The sequence below is a fragment of the Asterias rubens genome, chromosome 1 (genome assembly GCF_902459465.1).
Source record: "Asterias rubens chromosome 1, eAstRub1.3, whole genome shotgun sequence".
Taxonomy (NCBI): Eukaryota; Metazoa; Echinodermata; class Asteroidea; order Forcipulatida; family Asteriidae; genus Asterias; species Asterias rubens.
In genome coordinates this window covers 27,997,167-28,016,172 of record NC_047062.1, presented here as the reverse complement: position 1 = coordinate 28,016,172, position 19,006 = coordinate 27,997,167, and the positions used below count along the sequence as shown (strand labels likewise).

The following is a 19,006-nucleotide window of genomic DNA, read 5'->3' as shown; positions in this document are numbered from 1 at the left end:
TTGACAAGCAGAATGTGATGCTTTTATACTGCTCGGCCATGACACCCTACCTGACTTAACGGATGCAAGAGATTACAGGTTGCTGTCTACATAGAAGTAAATGTACATACTTCAAACCTCCAACCTCATTTATTGTAAGTAATTCAGTCATTGTCCTGAAAAGCAAGACTGATATTAGGATCATTACTTCTACATAATTAACTACTATTTTGTTTACTCAATGTAAGAATGGAATTGTTTTTCTTTCATAGTGTGAAGAAATATGTAAGGGTTTTGCAACAAATATTGTTTTAGAACAATGACTTAAGATTTTCCAAAACGTATGATTCAAACTGACTCTAGCTACCGGCCAATCTCGGTGGTCTAGTTGGTAAGACACTACTCTAGAATTGCAAGGGAAGTGGGTTCGAGTCCCACCCGAGTAAAATGCCTGTGATTTTTACACAGAGCTCGGGAAAGTACTGAGTATACAGTGCTAACACAAATCAGTGTATATGGGTAAAACCAAAGTTAATCTTCTTCATCCCCGATGCAAATTTCCATCTATTATTTCGTAGTGTTGTTGTCCTTTTTATTAACATATTCACTGATGTCCAGTACTCTTGAAGTAATAATTCATCAGAGCACAATCCTAATTATAATAATAAGAATAATAAAAAGATATTTATAAAGCGCCAAATTGCCAAAAAGGCCTCAAAGCCCTAGATACAAAGGTAAAAAGCAATTAGCTTATCATTTACACAAAAGAACACAATAGTTTTTGAGCTGGCAGTAACTGCTCTGACTGATTTATTGCTTAGGCGTTTTATTTTGTCAGTTACATCAGAATGAAAGAAACTTACAAAAATGTTGGTTGTATTTGAGTGCATGGAACAAAATACACATCCAAAGCTTCTTGTTCTGGGGGAAGCCACATTTGTTTATATCAATATTGAAGTTGTGCTAAGAGCTGAGAAAATTAATGCACTCTTCCACACACAAATGATGTCATAATGCATGTAGGCCTACCTTTAAGAAAAACAATGTCTTGAATTTCTTTTGCCAAATGTGTAACATACTATAACTATACAGCAAGAATTATTACCTTAAACAATCATTCATCCTTAGATTATCAATATTAGTTATCAAACTTGTTAATTCTGCTGACTTAGCTCTGAATTCATGCAGAAATGCTAGAGTACATGCATGACCATGCTTCAAACACATCAGACAAAACACTGTCACATAATGCAATATCAAACAAAATAATGTGAGCATACAAATCAAAAAAATTAAAGTACAGCAAAATTTATGAATACTGAACAGCTTCAACAGTAATAAACAATAGATGTAGCACAACATTTACATTGGGAACTATTAATATTTCACCCTGTTAACAACTATCACATGAATATTGTGACCATGTAACACTGGAGATTAAATGTAACCAGAATATGTCACACAATGTCCATCTTTTACTGTTCCAAAGCAGTATATGTGAAATACATGAGGCAAGAACATAACTGTATGCTTTGTTTTGCATAAATCTTTTCCAAATTCCAAGCTTTTGATCTTGGGCTTGTGATACGTGATGTGGGCATATTAATGATGATATGTGCTTCACACTTACTAGCAGAAAAGGGGCATATTTGAAACAATCATTTACAAGTAGTCGGTAAAGAATACTTACATCCCCATCTAGTTGTACTTTCTCCTCTTCGATCCACACATGTCTCACTCAATGGAAGGAAAAATTTCTCCCATCCTTCTGGTGCATAGCGCCATCCTTTAGATTGTAGAATCAATGTGCGCTGAGTACCATAGGCTACTATCATACAATATGCAACATGGTGTACCTGGCAGCCATACCCACAACCCTTGTTCAGGTTACATACTATCTTCTTAGCTCTGCTGCAGTCAGCAGGATTCTGAGGGAAAGGGTTGTAAAATGTTATCCATAATACTGTGAATAAAAAAAAATATTGCTTTCAGTTGAATAAATTTTCGGGGTCCACAACCCTGCCCTGGGAGCTAACATATCTATTGACCCAATTCACCTGACGTCATCATCAGAATAATCTTGGATGCGCAATTTTGGTGGTCAATTTTGACTGTGCGTTATTCAGTGAAGTGCGCATTTTTGGTGATGCGGCGTTTACACGTAAACCTAAGAGCCCACCAACATGGTGAGCGTGGCAGTCGCCACGTGTGAGGCACGTGCAAGGGGTCAATAGACCCTTTTTGTGTACGGGTGGCCTTGAGTAGGTATGTACACATTCAAACGCAGCAAAATCAAATAGGCACAATTGGGAGGGTAGTTCTGCTACAGAAAGTGGCACTTTTGGGAACAGAGAGGATACCAAAGTGGCTGGACACAGCTAAAACCATCAAATACATGTAAAAACAAAAACAAAATGTTGGGATCAGATGGTATGCCCAGCCTAATGCTAAGGTTTGGTGGTGGAGTAGGATAACTATTGCAGAGAATTGTTTTTTCAACACTGCTTTGCAGAAAAAGTTACAAGCCAATAACGTAATATTTTTTGCTTGAGAGAAATTACTTGCTAATTCTTCCTTAGCATAGAAATTTTGTAAAAGAATAAATTTTGCTGAAACAAGATATGAAATTGTGCTCTTAACAAGGAGTGCACAACTGACTAAAATTTGGATTAAAACGACTCAGTCATCTCCTGCTGTTATCAATAGTGCAGGTAAAAGCAACCTTGGACTCGCTACAAAGCAAGCAAGTCATTCCAATGAAAGGAAACAATGGCTTGAGTGGGCTACTTAGGCTAGAAAACAGACACAAATATGACTCTAACGGTCTTTCAGGAATAGAGAAGGAAAACTGACCCAGTAAATTTTAAATGAGTTGGGGTTTTAAACAAAGACAAATTTATAAGAGTGGGATTAGAACCAATGACCTCCGGATTAACATGCCGGCATTTTCCAACTGAGCTATCTAACCCTATGTTGGCGACCTCTGTCAATATCTTTGTTCAAAAGTGCCAGTCAGAATTTTGAACCAGACAACCGTTAGCATTCTAGCTTACCCCTTTTTCAGACATAGCCATTTAAGTGTTCTTAGCTTGCTTAAGTGCTATTTTTTATATTTCATATTGGGGGGATTTATATAAGGGTTGATATTAATTTTGTTTAGGGAAGGTACATGTTTGGTAATGTCAAAGACCAGTCTTCTCACTTGGTGTATCCCATCATGATCATAAAATAACAAGCCTGTGAACATTTTGGCTCAATCGGTCATCGAAATTGCGAGATAATGATGAAAGAAAAAACACCCTTGTTGATGAATTTGTGTGCTTTCAGATAAGAATAAAAGACTTTTAGCTAGAAGTCTTTTATTATTTTAGTGAGAAATTACCTCTTTCTCAAAAACTACATTACTTCAGAGGGAGTCTTTTCCGAAAATGTTTTATACTATCAACAGCTCTCCAATGCTCGTTACCAAGACAGTTTTTAAGTTATATTTGTTTTGAGTATTTACCAACCGTGTACCTTCCCTTTAAACACTATTTCATATGTTTATGAAGTGGTCATTATTTCTTACAACTAAAAGCAGATTTAACAGAAAAATGCTAAATTTGGGAACTAATGAGGAGATCTGCCTAAAACAGATGCTGGATGACTTACCTGCAAATAATGAAACCTTCTTTGCACCAAATCGCTTAATTCTTTAGCCTCATTGTCTCTCCATGCAGCATTATTATCTATCCTGCTCAAGTTATAGATATCTACAAGGATGGCTCTGTAATCAAAACAATAAAAGACAGAAACATCACTACATTTAGTAAACTAAATTCTTGCACACATTTTAAAGTAAACATACACAATGACATAATGTACATGTATACACATGTACACATTACTGAATATTGTGACCGCTCATCGTCGCACCCTCAGGTTGCTTCAATCAATCCCATTTCAGCCAGGCCATCCAGGTAGGATCTTGACTGATCCAAGTCATCTTCATCTTTAACTCAACTAGGCTTACATAAACAACCATTCTGGAACCATCAGCACCAGCAACACCAACACCACTTTGGAACTTAGTGACCCCTTCTTCCTGGGGGGACGGCCCAGATGAGTGGGGACCACATCCACCCCCTGATAATCCACCATAGATTTACAACAGTAAAACTAAACTTTTACTGAAGTACATAAAGTTTTATTGTAGAAAGTAAAGTACAAGTACAGTTTTCCCTAAAGTAAAGCAACTGTACTACAATAAAAACCCAAGTCAAACAATATTGAATCTGGAGTGTTTTAAAAGTAATATTATAGGATAGTATTTCTATTTTTAGTTTACCGTAGGTCAAGTCAAACCCAAGTCAAACTACAGTGAATCTGCAGTATTTTGGAGGTTATCGTTTTTAGTATTTTTGTTGATTGTTTGCTCATGGAGGCTACCTCTTGGTTTACTGTAGATTCACTTGACTTAACTGCAATTATACTGCAGTATCGATGTAGTAAAACAATGGTTATTTGTTTCTGAAAGAGTAGAACTTTACTGCAACAAAAACTTCAGTAATACTGCAGAAGCTTCCTTAAGGCATCCGTCCAAAGTATGTCACTGTATTCCACAAAAATGCGCCCATAATTGTTTTCTTTGTCTGTCTATAGGACTGTCTACTTTAATTGTTATGAATGTACATGGTACTTTATTTCTTAAAGCCATTATACACTTTCGGAACAGAAAAAAAAAATGCTTTGCTTTTTGAGAAAACATTAAAACAATTATCAATTCTCGACAACGAGAATTACGGATTTATAGTAAACACATGTTGACACGGCAAAATGTGCGAAAACATGGGTGGGTTTTCCCATTATTTTCTCCCGACTCCAATGACCGATTAAGCCTAAATTTTCACAGGTTTGTTATTTTATATATAAGTTGTGATGTTATGACACACGAAGTGTGGGCCTTGGACAACACTGTTCACCGAAAATGTCCACTGGCTTTAGACATTGTTTTAAAGACATTTGTTGTGCATAAAATACGAAATAGGAAACATATATTTTACATATTAATTTTGGTTTTTACCCATACACCGATGTGTGTTAGCACTGTATACTCAGTACTTTCCCGAGTCCTGTGAAAAAATATCACAGTACTTTTTTCACAGGACTCGGGAAAGTACTGAGTATACAGTGCTAACACACATCGGTGTATGGGTAAAAACCAAAATTAATATTCTTTATCCCCGATGCAAATTTAACATCTATTATATCGTTGCGGTACCCGCTGCCAAAACATAGGATTCGAACTGCCTCTAGCTGCCGGGCAACCTCGGTAGTCTAGTTGGTAAGACACTGCTCTAGAATTGCAAGGGTCGTGGGTTCGAATCCCACCCGAGTAACATGCCTGTGATATTTTTTCACAGGACTCGGGAAAGTACTGAGTATACAGTGCTAACACACATCGGTGTATGGGTAAAAACCAAAATTAATATTCTTTATCCCCGATGCAAATTTAACATCTATTATATATTTTACACACATTTAACATCCGGATTAAAAATTGCCACCTACTGGATAGTGAAATGATCTGTACATTGAGGGATAGTATTGACTGCACTTGCCATAAATAATGCAAAAACATGTATTTCTTTATAGAATTTTTTTTTTTGTAAAATGAACTTAGTTGTGCCAATGGAGTTTTAGGATAACATTTGCCTTGTTCAAGTCATTTATTAAACTTGCCGTATCTTTTAGCTTTTTTATTTTATTTTTAATAAGGGAATCAATGTGTGGTGAAGAGGTTCTTAAACTAGTGGTTTAAACCCGTCGAGGCCTGGTTCTTGATAGAACCAGCCGTAAACCTTGTCATCACACATTGATTCCCTTAATAAAACTATAGTAAATTTGGGGTAAGAATGGATTATTTTGAGGTAAACAAATGCTTAAACTAAAGTTACAGTTAATTTTACTGCACTTAAGACTGCATTAAAACTACAATGAAACTTTATTTATTAAAACCTCAGACAGTTTTGCTATTCCTATTGGTTGAGGGCACGTCACGATGGGGTGTTTAAAGGCAGTGGACACTATTGGTAATTTTCAAAGACCAGTCTTCTCACTTGGTTCTCAACATATGCATAAAATAACAAAACCTGTGAAAATTTGAGCTCAATTGGTTGTCCAAGTTGCGAGATAAAAATAAAAGAAAAAACACCCTTGTCACACGGAGTTGTGTGCTTTCACATGCTTGATTTCAAGACCTCAAATTCTAAATCTGAGGTCTCAAAATCAAATTCGAAGGAAAATTACTTCTTTCTCAAAAAAACTACGTCACTTTAAAGGGAGCCATTTCTCACAATATTTTATACTATCAACCTCCAGCCTTTACTCGTTACCAAGTAAGGTTTTGTGCAAATAAACACAATTAACAGAAAATAACAAGCTGCAGAATGGGGAATGTACACACATTTAACAGGTCAATGCTAAAAACGGTTTACGGTCAAGGATGATCATCAACATGCATGCCATGACGTACATAGGCATTTGGGTTTCCTTCTGCTAATTAAAACAAACCTTAGTGCATTCACCATTAGCTGTTTTATAATAAGCAGAAAGTCATTGCTCTGAACCTTCATCAAACTGTTTCCTGACATTGTATTTGTAATCCACCTTAAGTAATTTACATGCTACATGTTATAAATGAATGCAACTCCAGACTTCATTGCTTGACACACTCATTAAAACACACTGCAGAATCTAGCTCAGCATGAGACACGAACACGAACAATCAAACAGATGTCAGTTGTTCTCCAACTGACAGGAGTATATCCATAATGTCCACATGCTATAGCTCCCACTGTTGTTAGTATCAATAACCATATCATAAAGTCAATTATTTTTCAACAGTGCATTGTAGGGGGTGGTGCACTGGTACTGCAAGAAAAAAAATAAAGTACTTAATGGGGAGCATGGTTTCCAGTGATTGATGTTAAATATCGTTATGATAAATCTAAGTCTCCTTGGATGTCTGAGGGTATCTACAATTCTATTAGAAGGAAAAATCACTTATACAAGAAGTTTCTTAAAACCCGTACTTTACACAATAAATCCATTTATACTTTGTATAAAAATAGATTGAACACTGTTGTAAAATTAGCTCAGAAGAATTACTTGTGCACAAAATTTAATCAGGAAAAAAATAACATCAAAGGTACATGGAAACTTATAAATTCATTACTCAATAAGCAGAAACAAAGTTTGAACCCCACTTATTTTTGTACCGATGACAATAACAAAATTACTGCTAGCAAAGACATCGCTGATGCCTTTAACAAGTACTTTGTTGACATAGGGAGTAACCTTGCCAGCAAGCTACCATTATGTAACACTCCTGTTGAAACGTTCCTTGGTGCAAGATGTTCTTCTTGACACCCATTATGCAAGGAGAAATTGTAGACACTCTAAACAAGTTTCCTAAAGGCATCTGGATTTGATGAATTGAACTCCTGTGTTATATTAAGCAGGCTAAGTACTCCCTGGCTAAGCCGCTAATTAATAAATCTATAACAGCTGGAGTTTTTCCAGATGGGTTAAAAAAGGCTCAGGTTATACCAATATATAAAAAAGGCTGCAAGCATGATGTTGGAAATTATAGACCCATTTCTGTCTTATCAACATTTTCGAAATTATTCGAAAAGTTAATTTATACCCGATTGATTTTGTTTATTTACAAAAATTATGTATAAACGTTCTCAAATCAAATTATATTATATTTTGTGCTAGCCAGTTCAAGTACACTCAGTCTGTTCCTTTAATTCTAAATAATGCCAATCTTGAGCAGGTTAAGGGTACTACATTTCTGGGAATTCATATTGATGAAAATTTGACTCGGAAGAAGCATATTGGCACTATAGCAGTTAGAATATCTAGAAATATAGGTATAATGAATCGGCTTAAAAATTTCCTTCCCTGTAGCATATTACTGACCTTGTACAACTCTTTTATTTTACCTTATCTTTATTACGCAATTTTGACATGGGGAAGTCCAACACCTAAATGTAATAAACTTCTCACTCTTCAGAAACGTGCAGTTCGGGTTATTTCCAAAAGCGGACTATTGTGAGCACTCTGGGCCTCTCTTTTGTAATTTAAAACTGTTAAAATTCGTTGACCTTTATCATCTTAACTTAGGAAAGTTTATGTATAAATATATGAATAATCTTTTACCTGCTTGTTTCAACTCCAGTTTTACACTTACCTCAAACATCCACTCCTATTATACCCATAGCGCTGCTAGGAAAAATCTGTATGTTAACTATCGTAGAACCTCGTTGTCTAAAAATGGTGTTGTCCAGCGTGGCACTTTATTTTGGAATAGTCTGGATGACTCTTTTAAATCATTGCGTACTCTCTCAACTTTTACCAAAAAACTTAAAACTCGTTTTCTTAATGAATACTAAGATTCTGATGTTTTTTTTGTATGTAGAAATTGTAACGGCTTTATTTTCTGTCTTACACCTGTCAATTTTGTCCTGTTAGTTTTGTCCTGTATTTTTAATGTCTGTCTGGTTTTTTTTTGTCTGTTCATAGGCTGGGGAACAAAAGCTGTGCTTCTCCCCGGACCTAGATGTTGCCTTTTGTTTATTGTTTCATCTTTTAATATATTTTATATTTACTTTTATTTTGTCCATATTACTCTGTATTATACACTATTTGCAACATTGAATAAACGTTTATATCTATCTATCTAATGATAATGAACTGCATGGTTGGATGAAGCAACTTTTTATGAACAAATTCAAAGACACTATAAAAGGCACGGACACCTTTGGTTTTGTCAAAGGCCAAGATTCTCACTTGGTGTATCCTAACATTTATATGCATAGAATAATAAACCTGTTAGCATTTGGGCCCAATTGGTCATCAACTTTGTGCGCTTTGAGGTGCATATTAAAAGGCTACAGCTGCAGTATTTTTTTTTATTTTAGTGAGAAATTACCTCTTTCTCAAAAAACTAGGTTACTTCAGAGGGAGCAGTTTCTCACAATGTTTTATAATATCAACATATCTCCATTGCTCTTTACCTAGTGAGTTATTATGTTAACAATTAGCCTAGAATAGTAGTTCAGAATGTTGGTAGAACTTCTACATATGAGCTAAAAGCTTCCTGGACCCTCAGCCTATGGGAACTTCTACATGAGCTAAAAGCTTCCTGGACCCTCAGCCTATGGGAACTTCTACATGAGCTAAAAGCTTCCTGGACCCTCAGCCTATGGGAACTTCTACATGAGCTAAAAGCTTCCTGGACCCTCAGCCTATGGGAAAAAAACTACAAGAGCTAAAAGCTTCCTGGACCCTCAGCCTATGGGAACTTCTACATGAGCTAAAAGCTTCCTGGACCCTCAGCCTATGGGAACTTCTACATGAGCTAAAAGCTTCCTGGACCCTCAGCCTATGGGAACTTCTACATGAGCTAAAAGCTTCCTGGACCCTCAGCCTATGGGAACTTCTACATGAGCTAAAAGTTACCTGGACCCTCAGCCTATGGGAACTTCTACATGAGGTAAAAGCTTCCTGGATCCTCAGCCTATGGGAAATGTGGTTATGTGGTAGAATTTCAAACAGCTAATAATAATAATAAAAATAACAATGATAATAATATTAATAATAAGACTTGTTATGCGCACGTATCCACCCTGCTGGGTGTTCATCAAGGTGCACTAAAAACCAACAACAAACAAAACAAAACAAAGCAAAGAAAAAGCTTCACCTAGTGACAAAACAAATCTTTTTGCAGGGAAATCATTTGCATACATTGTTCAGCCTCAAAATAGTGGTTTGATTGTACTACAAGATCATCTAGGACTCAAAGTTTCTGTAAGGGCTTTGCATTCCACGATCACCAATTATCTTTGAGGGGAAAAACACAGCCTTGAAAAAATGTGTTCTCTCAAGCCTGACTCTTGTTGATATATAGGGATAATGATAATTGAAATAAGCACATTGTCATTTAAGTGCACAAAACACTGACACAACAAAAACCATATGGGGCTGTTTTTATAAAGGAATTACTTTGCAATATAAATGTTACATGACCAATGGGGGAAATAGACTCTAAAGTGTAGAGCTGTGATTACAATGTACTCGCCTTTGGCTGGTACATTCTATCCACAAATCCACACTTTCTCCTCCATTCTCCTTAACATAAATTTGTTGTGTAAAATGGTTGCATCAAACCATGTCACATTCTTTAAAAGAAACTTTCAACTGAATGAAAAGGAAAACCATGAAGAAAAAACAAGCATTAATGATAAATTGTATTGAAACTTTACCTTTGTTGGTGCCCACCATCCACCAGTATTTGGTTGACCTTCTCCTTCATGTTTTCATTGGAACTCAGCAGCTTAATCTTCTGCAGTTCAGACTTTAAGAAGTACCATATCTCAACCACATCATTGTGAATGCGGCGTCTAAGTTTCTCACTGTCTGTGCTTGGCCCAGTACTACAGGAAGAATGTGCAGATGGCTCATCTTGGATTGGAAAGAGCAAAACAGTGAGCTAACTTATGTGTTTATTACTAGAGTATCAGGATGAATAGTAAAAAAAGAATTTGACAATGATAGCAAGAGAAGAAATAACATGGAACAAGGGAACTCATTCATTGATGACAGATATAGCACTTTGAGAAGGATCAAGAAGACAACTAAATGCAACAAAATAGTACATAGTAACTAAGCCTGGACTGTATGGCGATAATATCGTCACGATAAGATATTGAAAACAATATCGCCAATATCAATGTTGGTTTTGAATTTATCGAAATATCGTCTCAAAACGATATTTTTTTCATAGACGATATCTTTCAAAATATCAAGTATTTTCCCACGGATTTCTTACAATCTCACAGGTAAATAAGATTTGTTAGGGCTGATGCCGTCTTTTACGACTTCGAAAGAAAGTTGTGGCTGAACGCATACCTTGTAAACATCATCATGTCTATAATCTAGACATGGTGGTCTCTCTTTGCAGCGCTGAAGCATGACCAACGTTCTTGAACCATTTATGTGCTGTGTGAATACCCGGAGCAGTATCTATCACCTCGATCCCACTGTTATTATGGTACTTTATTATTAGGGGATGCATGAACTGAGTGCTGCCATGGCCAAGCGTTGGTGCAAAGCTGTAGGGGAATTTCCCTTGGCCAGAAATCACCACGTAGCAGTATCCATCACCTCGATCCCACGGTTATTCTTATAAGTTATTATTAGGGGATGAATGAACCGAGTGTTTCCATGCCCACGCGTGGGTGCAAAGCTGTAGGGGAAATTCCCTTGACCAGAAATCACCACGTTGTCTTCAGGAAATGTCGGACCATGTCGGACGCACTGAAAATACGGGTCCAACTACTTGCCGTCAACTCAATGTCAACTCGCTAGGTGCCGTAATCTCACCATCAAAACCTCCAGTAATATATTTAAAATCCACAAAAGAGTCATAGAAATGTAAAGTATTAGCCAAAAGAGAATTTTTACTAGTTTTGGTAACATTTCGGTAATAAAATGAGGTTTTTTTTATCGTGAAAAAAATTATCTTGAGGCGGCAAAAGCCGTCGGCCGCCATCTTGCTTCTTCACAGAGCTTGTATTGTACATCATGGACAACAGAGGGCGCTTTCCTGCATTTGGAACTATTTTGGCCATACAGCTATATAAAATAGCATTGGTCGTGTTGACGGTGAGTTGACCAACACAAGCGAATCGACTGTGAATATCCATGCACGTGTATAGTGATGATTGTAAGCGCATTGGAATAAAAATAGCGGCACCAGGTTTTTCCTCCATGGGTTTTTAGAAATCGCAACACTCCAATCGATTGAGGTACAAATATGATTTAATTGCTTCAGAGCCAGTGATGTAAAACAAAAAAATATTACGTTTTCTGTTTCATGGAATATGGATGTAATGTTAATTCAGTAATTTTCATCAAGGCGGTTTGAATAAAGTTTATCTAATTTACGCAGTCCATTTTTTTTTCTTTTTCTTTTTTTTCTTTTACACAACAGTCATGTTTTGTTTGTCTTGTCTTCGTCCTTGCGGTAAAACTGTTTTTAGCGTGCGATTGAGCCATTGTTGCCCCCTTCTGAAGGGTTCTTTCAATTTTCAAAAATCTTCACGATATATCGTCATATCGGCGATATTTACCTGACGATATATCGCCAGTCAAAATTTTCGATATCGTCCAGGGTTAATAGTAACAACAGTATTATCCTTGGATATTTCCCATTACTGGTATTCCTTGTACATGTTAAAACAGTTTTTCGTCTCCTGAGACAAAAATTGTTTTCATGACATACTAATTTCTCAAAAACTTCAGCACCTCACCAAGTAATATTATGAAAGAAGCTTTTTACCATTATTATTATAAAACTCAGTAAGTTAAATGTAAGTCTGTGGATATTGTGTTGTGTGTCCCTTCAAAAAGTACCACAACCCTTTATTAAAGACACTGGGGTGGATTTCACAAAGGTAGTCCTAACTTAGGACTAGTCCTTGGCAATGCTAAGAGATAGGACCAGTCCTAAGTTAGTATGAGTTACTGGTCCTAACTTAGGACCAGTCCTACCTCTTAACATTGCCTAGGACTAGTCCTAAGTTAGGACTACCTTTTTGAATCCACCCCTGGACACCTTTGGTAATTGTCAAAGACCAGTTTTCTCACTTGGTGTATCTGAACATCTGCACAAAATAACAAACCTGTGAAAATGTTATCTCAATTGGTCGTTGAAGTAGCGAGACAATGATGTTCTTATTTCAGTGTAATTGAATGATTGGATTGTACATACCTTTATTACTGTAAGTTTGACTGCTCTCCTTTTTCAATACATCAACTAGGTTGTTAGCTTTGACAAGTTGATCCTTTAATAACTGGGCTTGGTCTTCCTCTGAGTCTGCCTCTTTTGTTTCAACCAGGTCCCTACAAGAAAATATTAAAAACAAACATAACATTACCTTTTCCTTAAATCCTACCAAATTTAAATCAAAACGAGACATTAGGTGTTGGTGCGAACAAATACAAGGTTGTGGCTTATCTTTGATTAATTGCAACAGAATTTTCTTTCATCTTTGATAGACCCATTTTTGGACCTTTAGTGTGTCTAAAAACCTGAACTTATCTTTATTCTACTACCTACTCTAAAACTGATTTAAAACCTGACCCTGAATCTGCCCCTAACTTCTACTTTCATTCTAACAGGGAGGAACCCAATTCGTACCCTCACACCACCTGGTTCAAGAATTAAAACTTCCTGTTTGATTGGGATCACATTTTTATTAAAATGTTAAAATATGGCATAAGCGACAAGATGGCACACAGGTTAAGACTGCCACAGGAATCGATCTCGATGTTTCAACTAGCTTGCTCTAGTCATTGTCAGGACACTGAAGAGTGAAAGACTCTCTCCCACCTCAGTCCGGTGGTGCAAATTGCGCTGCGGTGAATATTACAAGGCCAGGCCAACCATCTTGATCAGCTGATGATCTTGATGCAGCTGCCATACCCTGTCCTGTCCAATTCTTAATGTCGTTCATCTATGATGTTGCTTAGCAACCTCTCCTTCTCTTTCCCCCGACAGACCCCTGGATTATATCTTTGTCGGATCCTCCACGGCGCAAGACCTGTCCAAAGAAGCGCACCTTCCACATGGCTATCTGTTTCCTCAGCATCAGCTCACTCCCTACGGTGTCCAATACCCAGTGGTTTGTCCTCCTCTCCATCCATGATGCTCAGGTCAGCCCCTGTCAGGGCCCAAGATTCACAACCATAAGAAGCTATAGCAAATGCTGTGGCACAGAGAAGTCACACTTTGAGGCTGATGCTAATGAGACCATCTTCTGAATTGCTGTTCTTGCTATGGCCAAGCGCCTCCTAGCCTCCTTTGAGCTACTCTACCAGTAGAAATGATTGTTGATCTAAGATAAACAAACTCACCCACCTCGTCTACTTTATGGCCATGGAGTGTAAAGTTGGACCAGTCCTGTCTATCTGGATCAATGACCATTATCTTTGTTTTGGTGGTATTGATCTTTAGGCCCATCGGCTGAGCAGATCAATCAGACCTTCTCTGGTCGTGGCCATTAGGCAGAGATGCAACCAGGTGATGAAAAATTGTGGTGACGTTTTGGACACTTAACCACCCCCACCTCGCAGACCTGCCAGCAATGTACCCCAGAAATAGGGACAAACCTGGACTGATTTGTTGTAAACCTGGACTGATTTGTTGGCCTTTACAGTAAACAATAGCAACTTAAATTATCGATAAAAAAGCATAACATAAAGAGAAGGGAGCGGTTGCCATAATATACACCCTCGATCAAAAGATCCTCAGCATCTGGCCTGGTTGTTCATATTGTGTGTGTTGACACTGCATTTTCAACAAAATAACACTCAACATGATTTTAAGTGGATTTCTTCATTAGATTTGTGCATAAATCAGTATTATTTTGGAATAAATAAGCATCAATGGGATCTAAGTTTGTATATATACATCTGATTTAGTATACAAATACAACATGATTTGAGGATGAACAGTCGTATTAAAAGGTGAAGCCATTTTGTTAACTTGTAATACCGAGGGGAGCTTATATATCGATATTCACCCCAAATATATCATGTTATATTTGTTTTACAATACTATTAGGCGCAAGGGGAAATGAAGACTGTGTTGAAATAAAATGCATCAAATTTTTCATGACCTTTTTGCTTGTTTCTGCACGCACTTTAAACAAAAAACCGACTGGGCTCATGCGTACAACTTCAGGGGATAAGTTTCACGACTGAAAAGCGCATGACAAGTAGACTCGCTCGGGCTGCCCAAGCGACAGTCTACTTGTCATGTGTATTTAAAATGTGCGTGCTTGGTAAACGGCAAAGATAGCACCTGGCACATGATGTTTAATGGACCAGTAAGAACTCGACTCTCGGTCATGAGTATGTAGAATGTCACGGCCGAGTGGTTAAGAGCATCAAATTCAAGTTCTGGTGCTAAGTCACCCGAGTGTGGGTTCGAATCCCGGTCGTGACACTTGTTTCCTTAAGCAAGATACTTTATTATAATTGCTTCTCTTCACCCAGGGGTGTAAATGGGTACCTGCGAGGGTAGAGGTTGATATTGCGAATGAAAAAGCCTTTGGAGCGATATAAACTGTTGCCCAGGTTGTTTACTCCCAAGGGAGCTGAGAAAGATTAAAGGGATGTTTATTGGCCCAATGACCAGGGGACTAATGTAAAGCGCATTGATACGGTTATTGTGAAATGCGCTAAATAGGAATTTTTATTATTATTATTACTATAATTATCATGAGTTATAGCATAGAAATGTTGACTGCTATTGAGGGGCACAGTTAAAATTGTAGGTCCCAAGGTGATGTCAACACCATGGCTATGCCCGAAGAGAAGTTTATTTAGGGTGACTAATCAATATTAGCTCCCCTAGGTATTGGAAGTTGACAAATTACCACGGGGATCTAATATCGACTAGTCACCCTCAAACCATGTTATATTTGTATAATCATCTACTTCATATAGTTTTCCTGTAAAAATTATTGTTTGAGAAAATGCAGAAATGCATGCACAGCACCCAGGATGTAGCAAACTAGGCCCAGTAACAAAAGGGTCAGTGCAATTATTGACTAGTTATTCCTAAATGCCCATGTGATGGCAAAGCTCCTCAAATGGCTATTTTATTAATGAAAACTAATAAAGAGAAATACTTTGAGAGCTAACATTGTTTGTGATTTCAAATCTGAATAACAATCAAGCTCATCCCAACCAGCTGTTCAACATGATGGTCTCAACATGAATAATTCACCAATACTGCCTAAAGAAAACTGTTACAATGTGATGGCCAAAACTTACTAGTATATTATGTACATTGCAATCAAACTAAATAACCTTTAAACAATTCAATTGTAAAAACAAAGATAATACATTGTGAACAAACATTAAATAGGCCTTAAATAAATAATGTGTTGCAGTTCAAAACTTGAAAAGCATTTGTGTTTTCAAAGTGATTTGTGTTTTATAGCATGGAGGTAATTATAGGAAATTAAATTAAATTTATTTTTAAAAGTTGTGTTTTTGACCAACCAATGGTTACACTTTTCAGAGCCATGTTTTTGTATATAGATTCGTTTGACAATTTATTTTGTATACAGTTTTTATTTTATTTTAGATATGGTGGTCTCAAGATTGGCCTATTTTAATAAAATATTCATGTCACTATAACTAAGTCAATCAATTAATTTTGTTAACTTATTGTGTTGTTGGTAGCTTCAAATTGGATCTGATGACTCTTTTGTATTAAGCTAAGTATAATCTATGAGCGAACAATCCGATTGGATTTTTTACGGGAAGTTAACAATAAGAAGAAAAACAAATACAAATCTTGACGAAATAGCTGTTTCGACTACCGTGTTGGAACAGCTTGAGAGCAATAGTGATTTTTTGGATCCAATCATGTCCAATAAGTGACTTGATCTTAAAGCTTGGAACCGCCCATTTGCACTACTCAATCCCTGATTCGCTACTGCTCATAGTATCAATAAAGAATAAGATGTGATGAATAAACAAAGACCAATCAGTTACCTTGCCTTGCAAAATCAATCCTGCCCACCCAAAATGAAGAAAATGTAAAATCATTGTATCCATGTGAAAACATTTTTAGTTATGATCCTAAACCGTTAATCCCACGAACAAGTACTTTTAGTATAAAAAGTGGAAAACATTTCTCATTTTCTTTGCAGCTATTTTAAGAATTGTTCTGTTGATGTTCAAAAGAGTCAATTTTTAGGCTGTTAAATGTGTGCATTGGACCTACATGTATGCTCATACACATATTTCATTTTTGTACGCCTATTTTCATGAACCAGACCATGAAGTTTGAAAATGAACATAGCCATGTAATAGAATTACTTTGGTTGGCATTTGGCTTTGCCATAAGGTATGTTCACTTCATATGCCTATCAGCTGCCTTAAATTGATGAGAAACTGTTTGCACATTATAAGTCTAGTCACTATGATGAGTATTGCAAAGTGACTATGATGAGCATTTCAAACTAAAACAAGCCTCAAGACTGCAAGAGGGAATTAGACCTGAAGTTGCAAACATGGTGATTAAGACAAATACCTGAGTTCTTTGGCTTGTTTCCTAAGCTCATCATTCTGTCTCCGCATACGATGAAGCTCATTGGTGAGGTGATTTAACTCAGCTCCTACCCCCATTGCTCCTCCCGTCTCTTGGCCCCCTGGCGGGAAGAACATACCACTAAGGAAGACGAGGCTGACCAGCCATAGAAGGGAGATGGACAGGCCCAGTTTGATAGTAGTCTTCATGATGACAGGGAGTACATCACCGATGAATCAAAGAAAATGAATGCTTGGCAGACAACATCATTGTCTGAGGCTCTGGATAAATAAAAAATACAATCAAAGCAAAACCTGAGCTTACTGAAATGGGGGGCCAATATAGATATAGAGTTCATTTAACCCTTTGAAAAGAAGTATTGGAAGTTTTCTAAGCAAGGCCACACTTAATCACTTAACACTGATAAAGATAAAGACTATGCTTTGTTAATAACTGTACACACTCAATACACTAACTGTCATGCCACTGATCATAACAAATCAGCTCTATACAACACTCATCACAGGTCTTACTGTTTAACAATCATTTATCTATCAATATTTAAGTTCCCAGCATTCACTCTCAAATTTTGATCTTTCATTCCTAAATTTATCTTAAATTTCATAAACGTTTATTAATTTTCCAGAGGCATCATGCTTTCAACTTTGTTTCCTCAAAATGTAGTTTCTCTATCCTTCTGCCTGGGGCAAGACTAAATCCAAGAATATCACATTATTCACAACTCTACAATGAGCAGAGCCATGAAACAGTGACCTGTGCCAATTTTGTTGTTATAATATGGGAAGATGAATATAGATTGTCTCCAATAACCACAATACAACCAATTAACTGCTGCACACAATTTACTCCCCTCCAGTGTACAAAACACAGTGAACCTCAACACAGAATGCACAAATTGTATCATTTACACGTGTACGCATAGAAACCTCACTTAGATGTTATTAGTTAAAAGGGCAATGAATTTATGTGTTTGGGCTTCACACTTCTTACCACTGTTTGTTTGAAGTAGTGAGGCATAGCCAGAAAGACCTCAAGATTGTTTGTATTAAAACCACATTCAGACCGCATACAATGTACACATACACATGTACATGTAACTGAATAAACAGTTGCATGTAATTGGCTGTTGCGCCCCCAATCTCCAATGACCATAACATTCTAACTCCCATAACATATTTATGTCACGTCCATGAAGCTTGATCAAAGCAAATAGACTTATTTATAACATAGCCATCCAAGCAAACCCCAAGTGTGAGAAATGTGATCTGTTAACAAAAACATATACAAATTGGATAGAAATATAACCTACTCGTCGCACGAGTGTTGAAAATGAACGGTACCTTGCGCTACATTCTAAATCTGAGGTCTTGAAATCAAATTCGTGGAAAATTACTTCTTTCTTGAAAACTACATTACTTCAGAGGGAGCCATTTCTGACAATGTTTTATACTATAAACTTCTCTCTATTACTCGTTACCAAGTAAAGTTTTGTGCTAATAATTATTTTGAGTAATTACCAATAGTGTCCACTGCCTTTAAACACTTTTTGTTTCTCTTTACACACACAATTGTTTGTCTTTAGTTTACTATTTTTATGGTTTTACTTGCAGGCACTGCATGTTTGTAATAAACAAATGTAGGTGTCAACAAACCATTACCTACTACTAATTGTTCTTTACTTCACTGATGGAGTGTGTAGTCAGTGGTGATATCAATCAAATGTGGGTTTTTTATTTGTTTTATTAGTCATTATTGAAGTGTTTAGCTGACATCAAAATAACTATTATTATTGTACTGTTTTTTTTCTTCACTTTTCCACCCCTAACCTTCTCTGGGAAGTTAAACAAA

General features: G+C 36.7%; 1 protein-coding gene across 2 annotated transcripts in view; it reads right to left on the bottom strand.

Annotated features, from left to right (window-relative positions):
* Positions 1–19,006, bottom strand: part of LOC117289676 (alpha-(1,6)-fucosyltransferase-like) — a 66,617-nt gene that overhangs the window by 13,282 nt on the left and 34,329 nt on the right. For both annotated transcript variants that reach the window (XM_033770909.1, XM_033770918.1), the window contains 5 exons: positions 17,141–17,418; positions 12,800–12,930; positions 10,290–10,488; positions 3,631–3,745; positions 1,670–1,907 (listed from right to left, as the gene is read on the bottom strand). In XM_033770909.1, coding sequence (XP_033626800.1) covers positions 1,670–1,907; positions 3,631–3,745; positions 10,290–10,488; positions 12,800–12,930; positions 17,141–17,346 — 889 coding nt within the window. In that variant the 5' untranslated portion in view covers positions 17,347–17,418. The remainder of the gene's footprint in view (positions 1–1,669; positions 1,908–3,630; positions 3,746–10,289; positions 10,489–12,799; positions 12,931–17,140; positions 17,419–19,006) is intronic.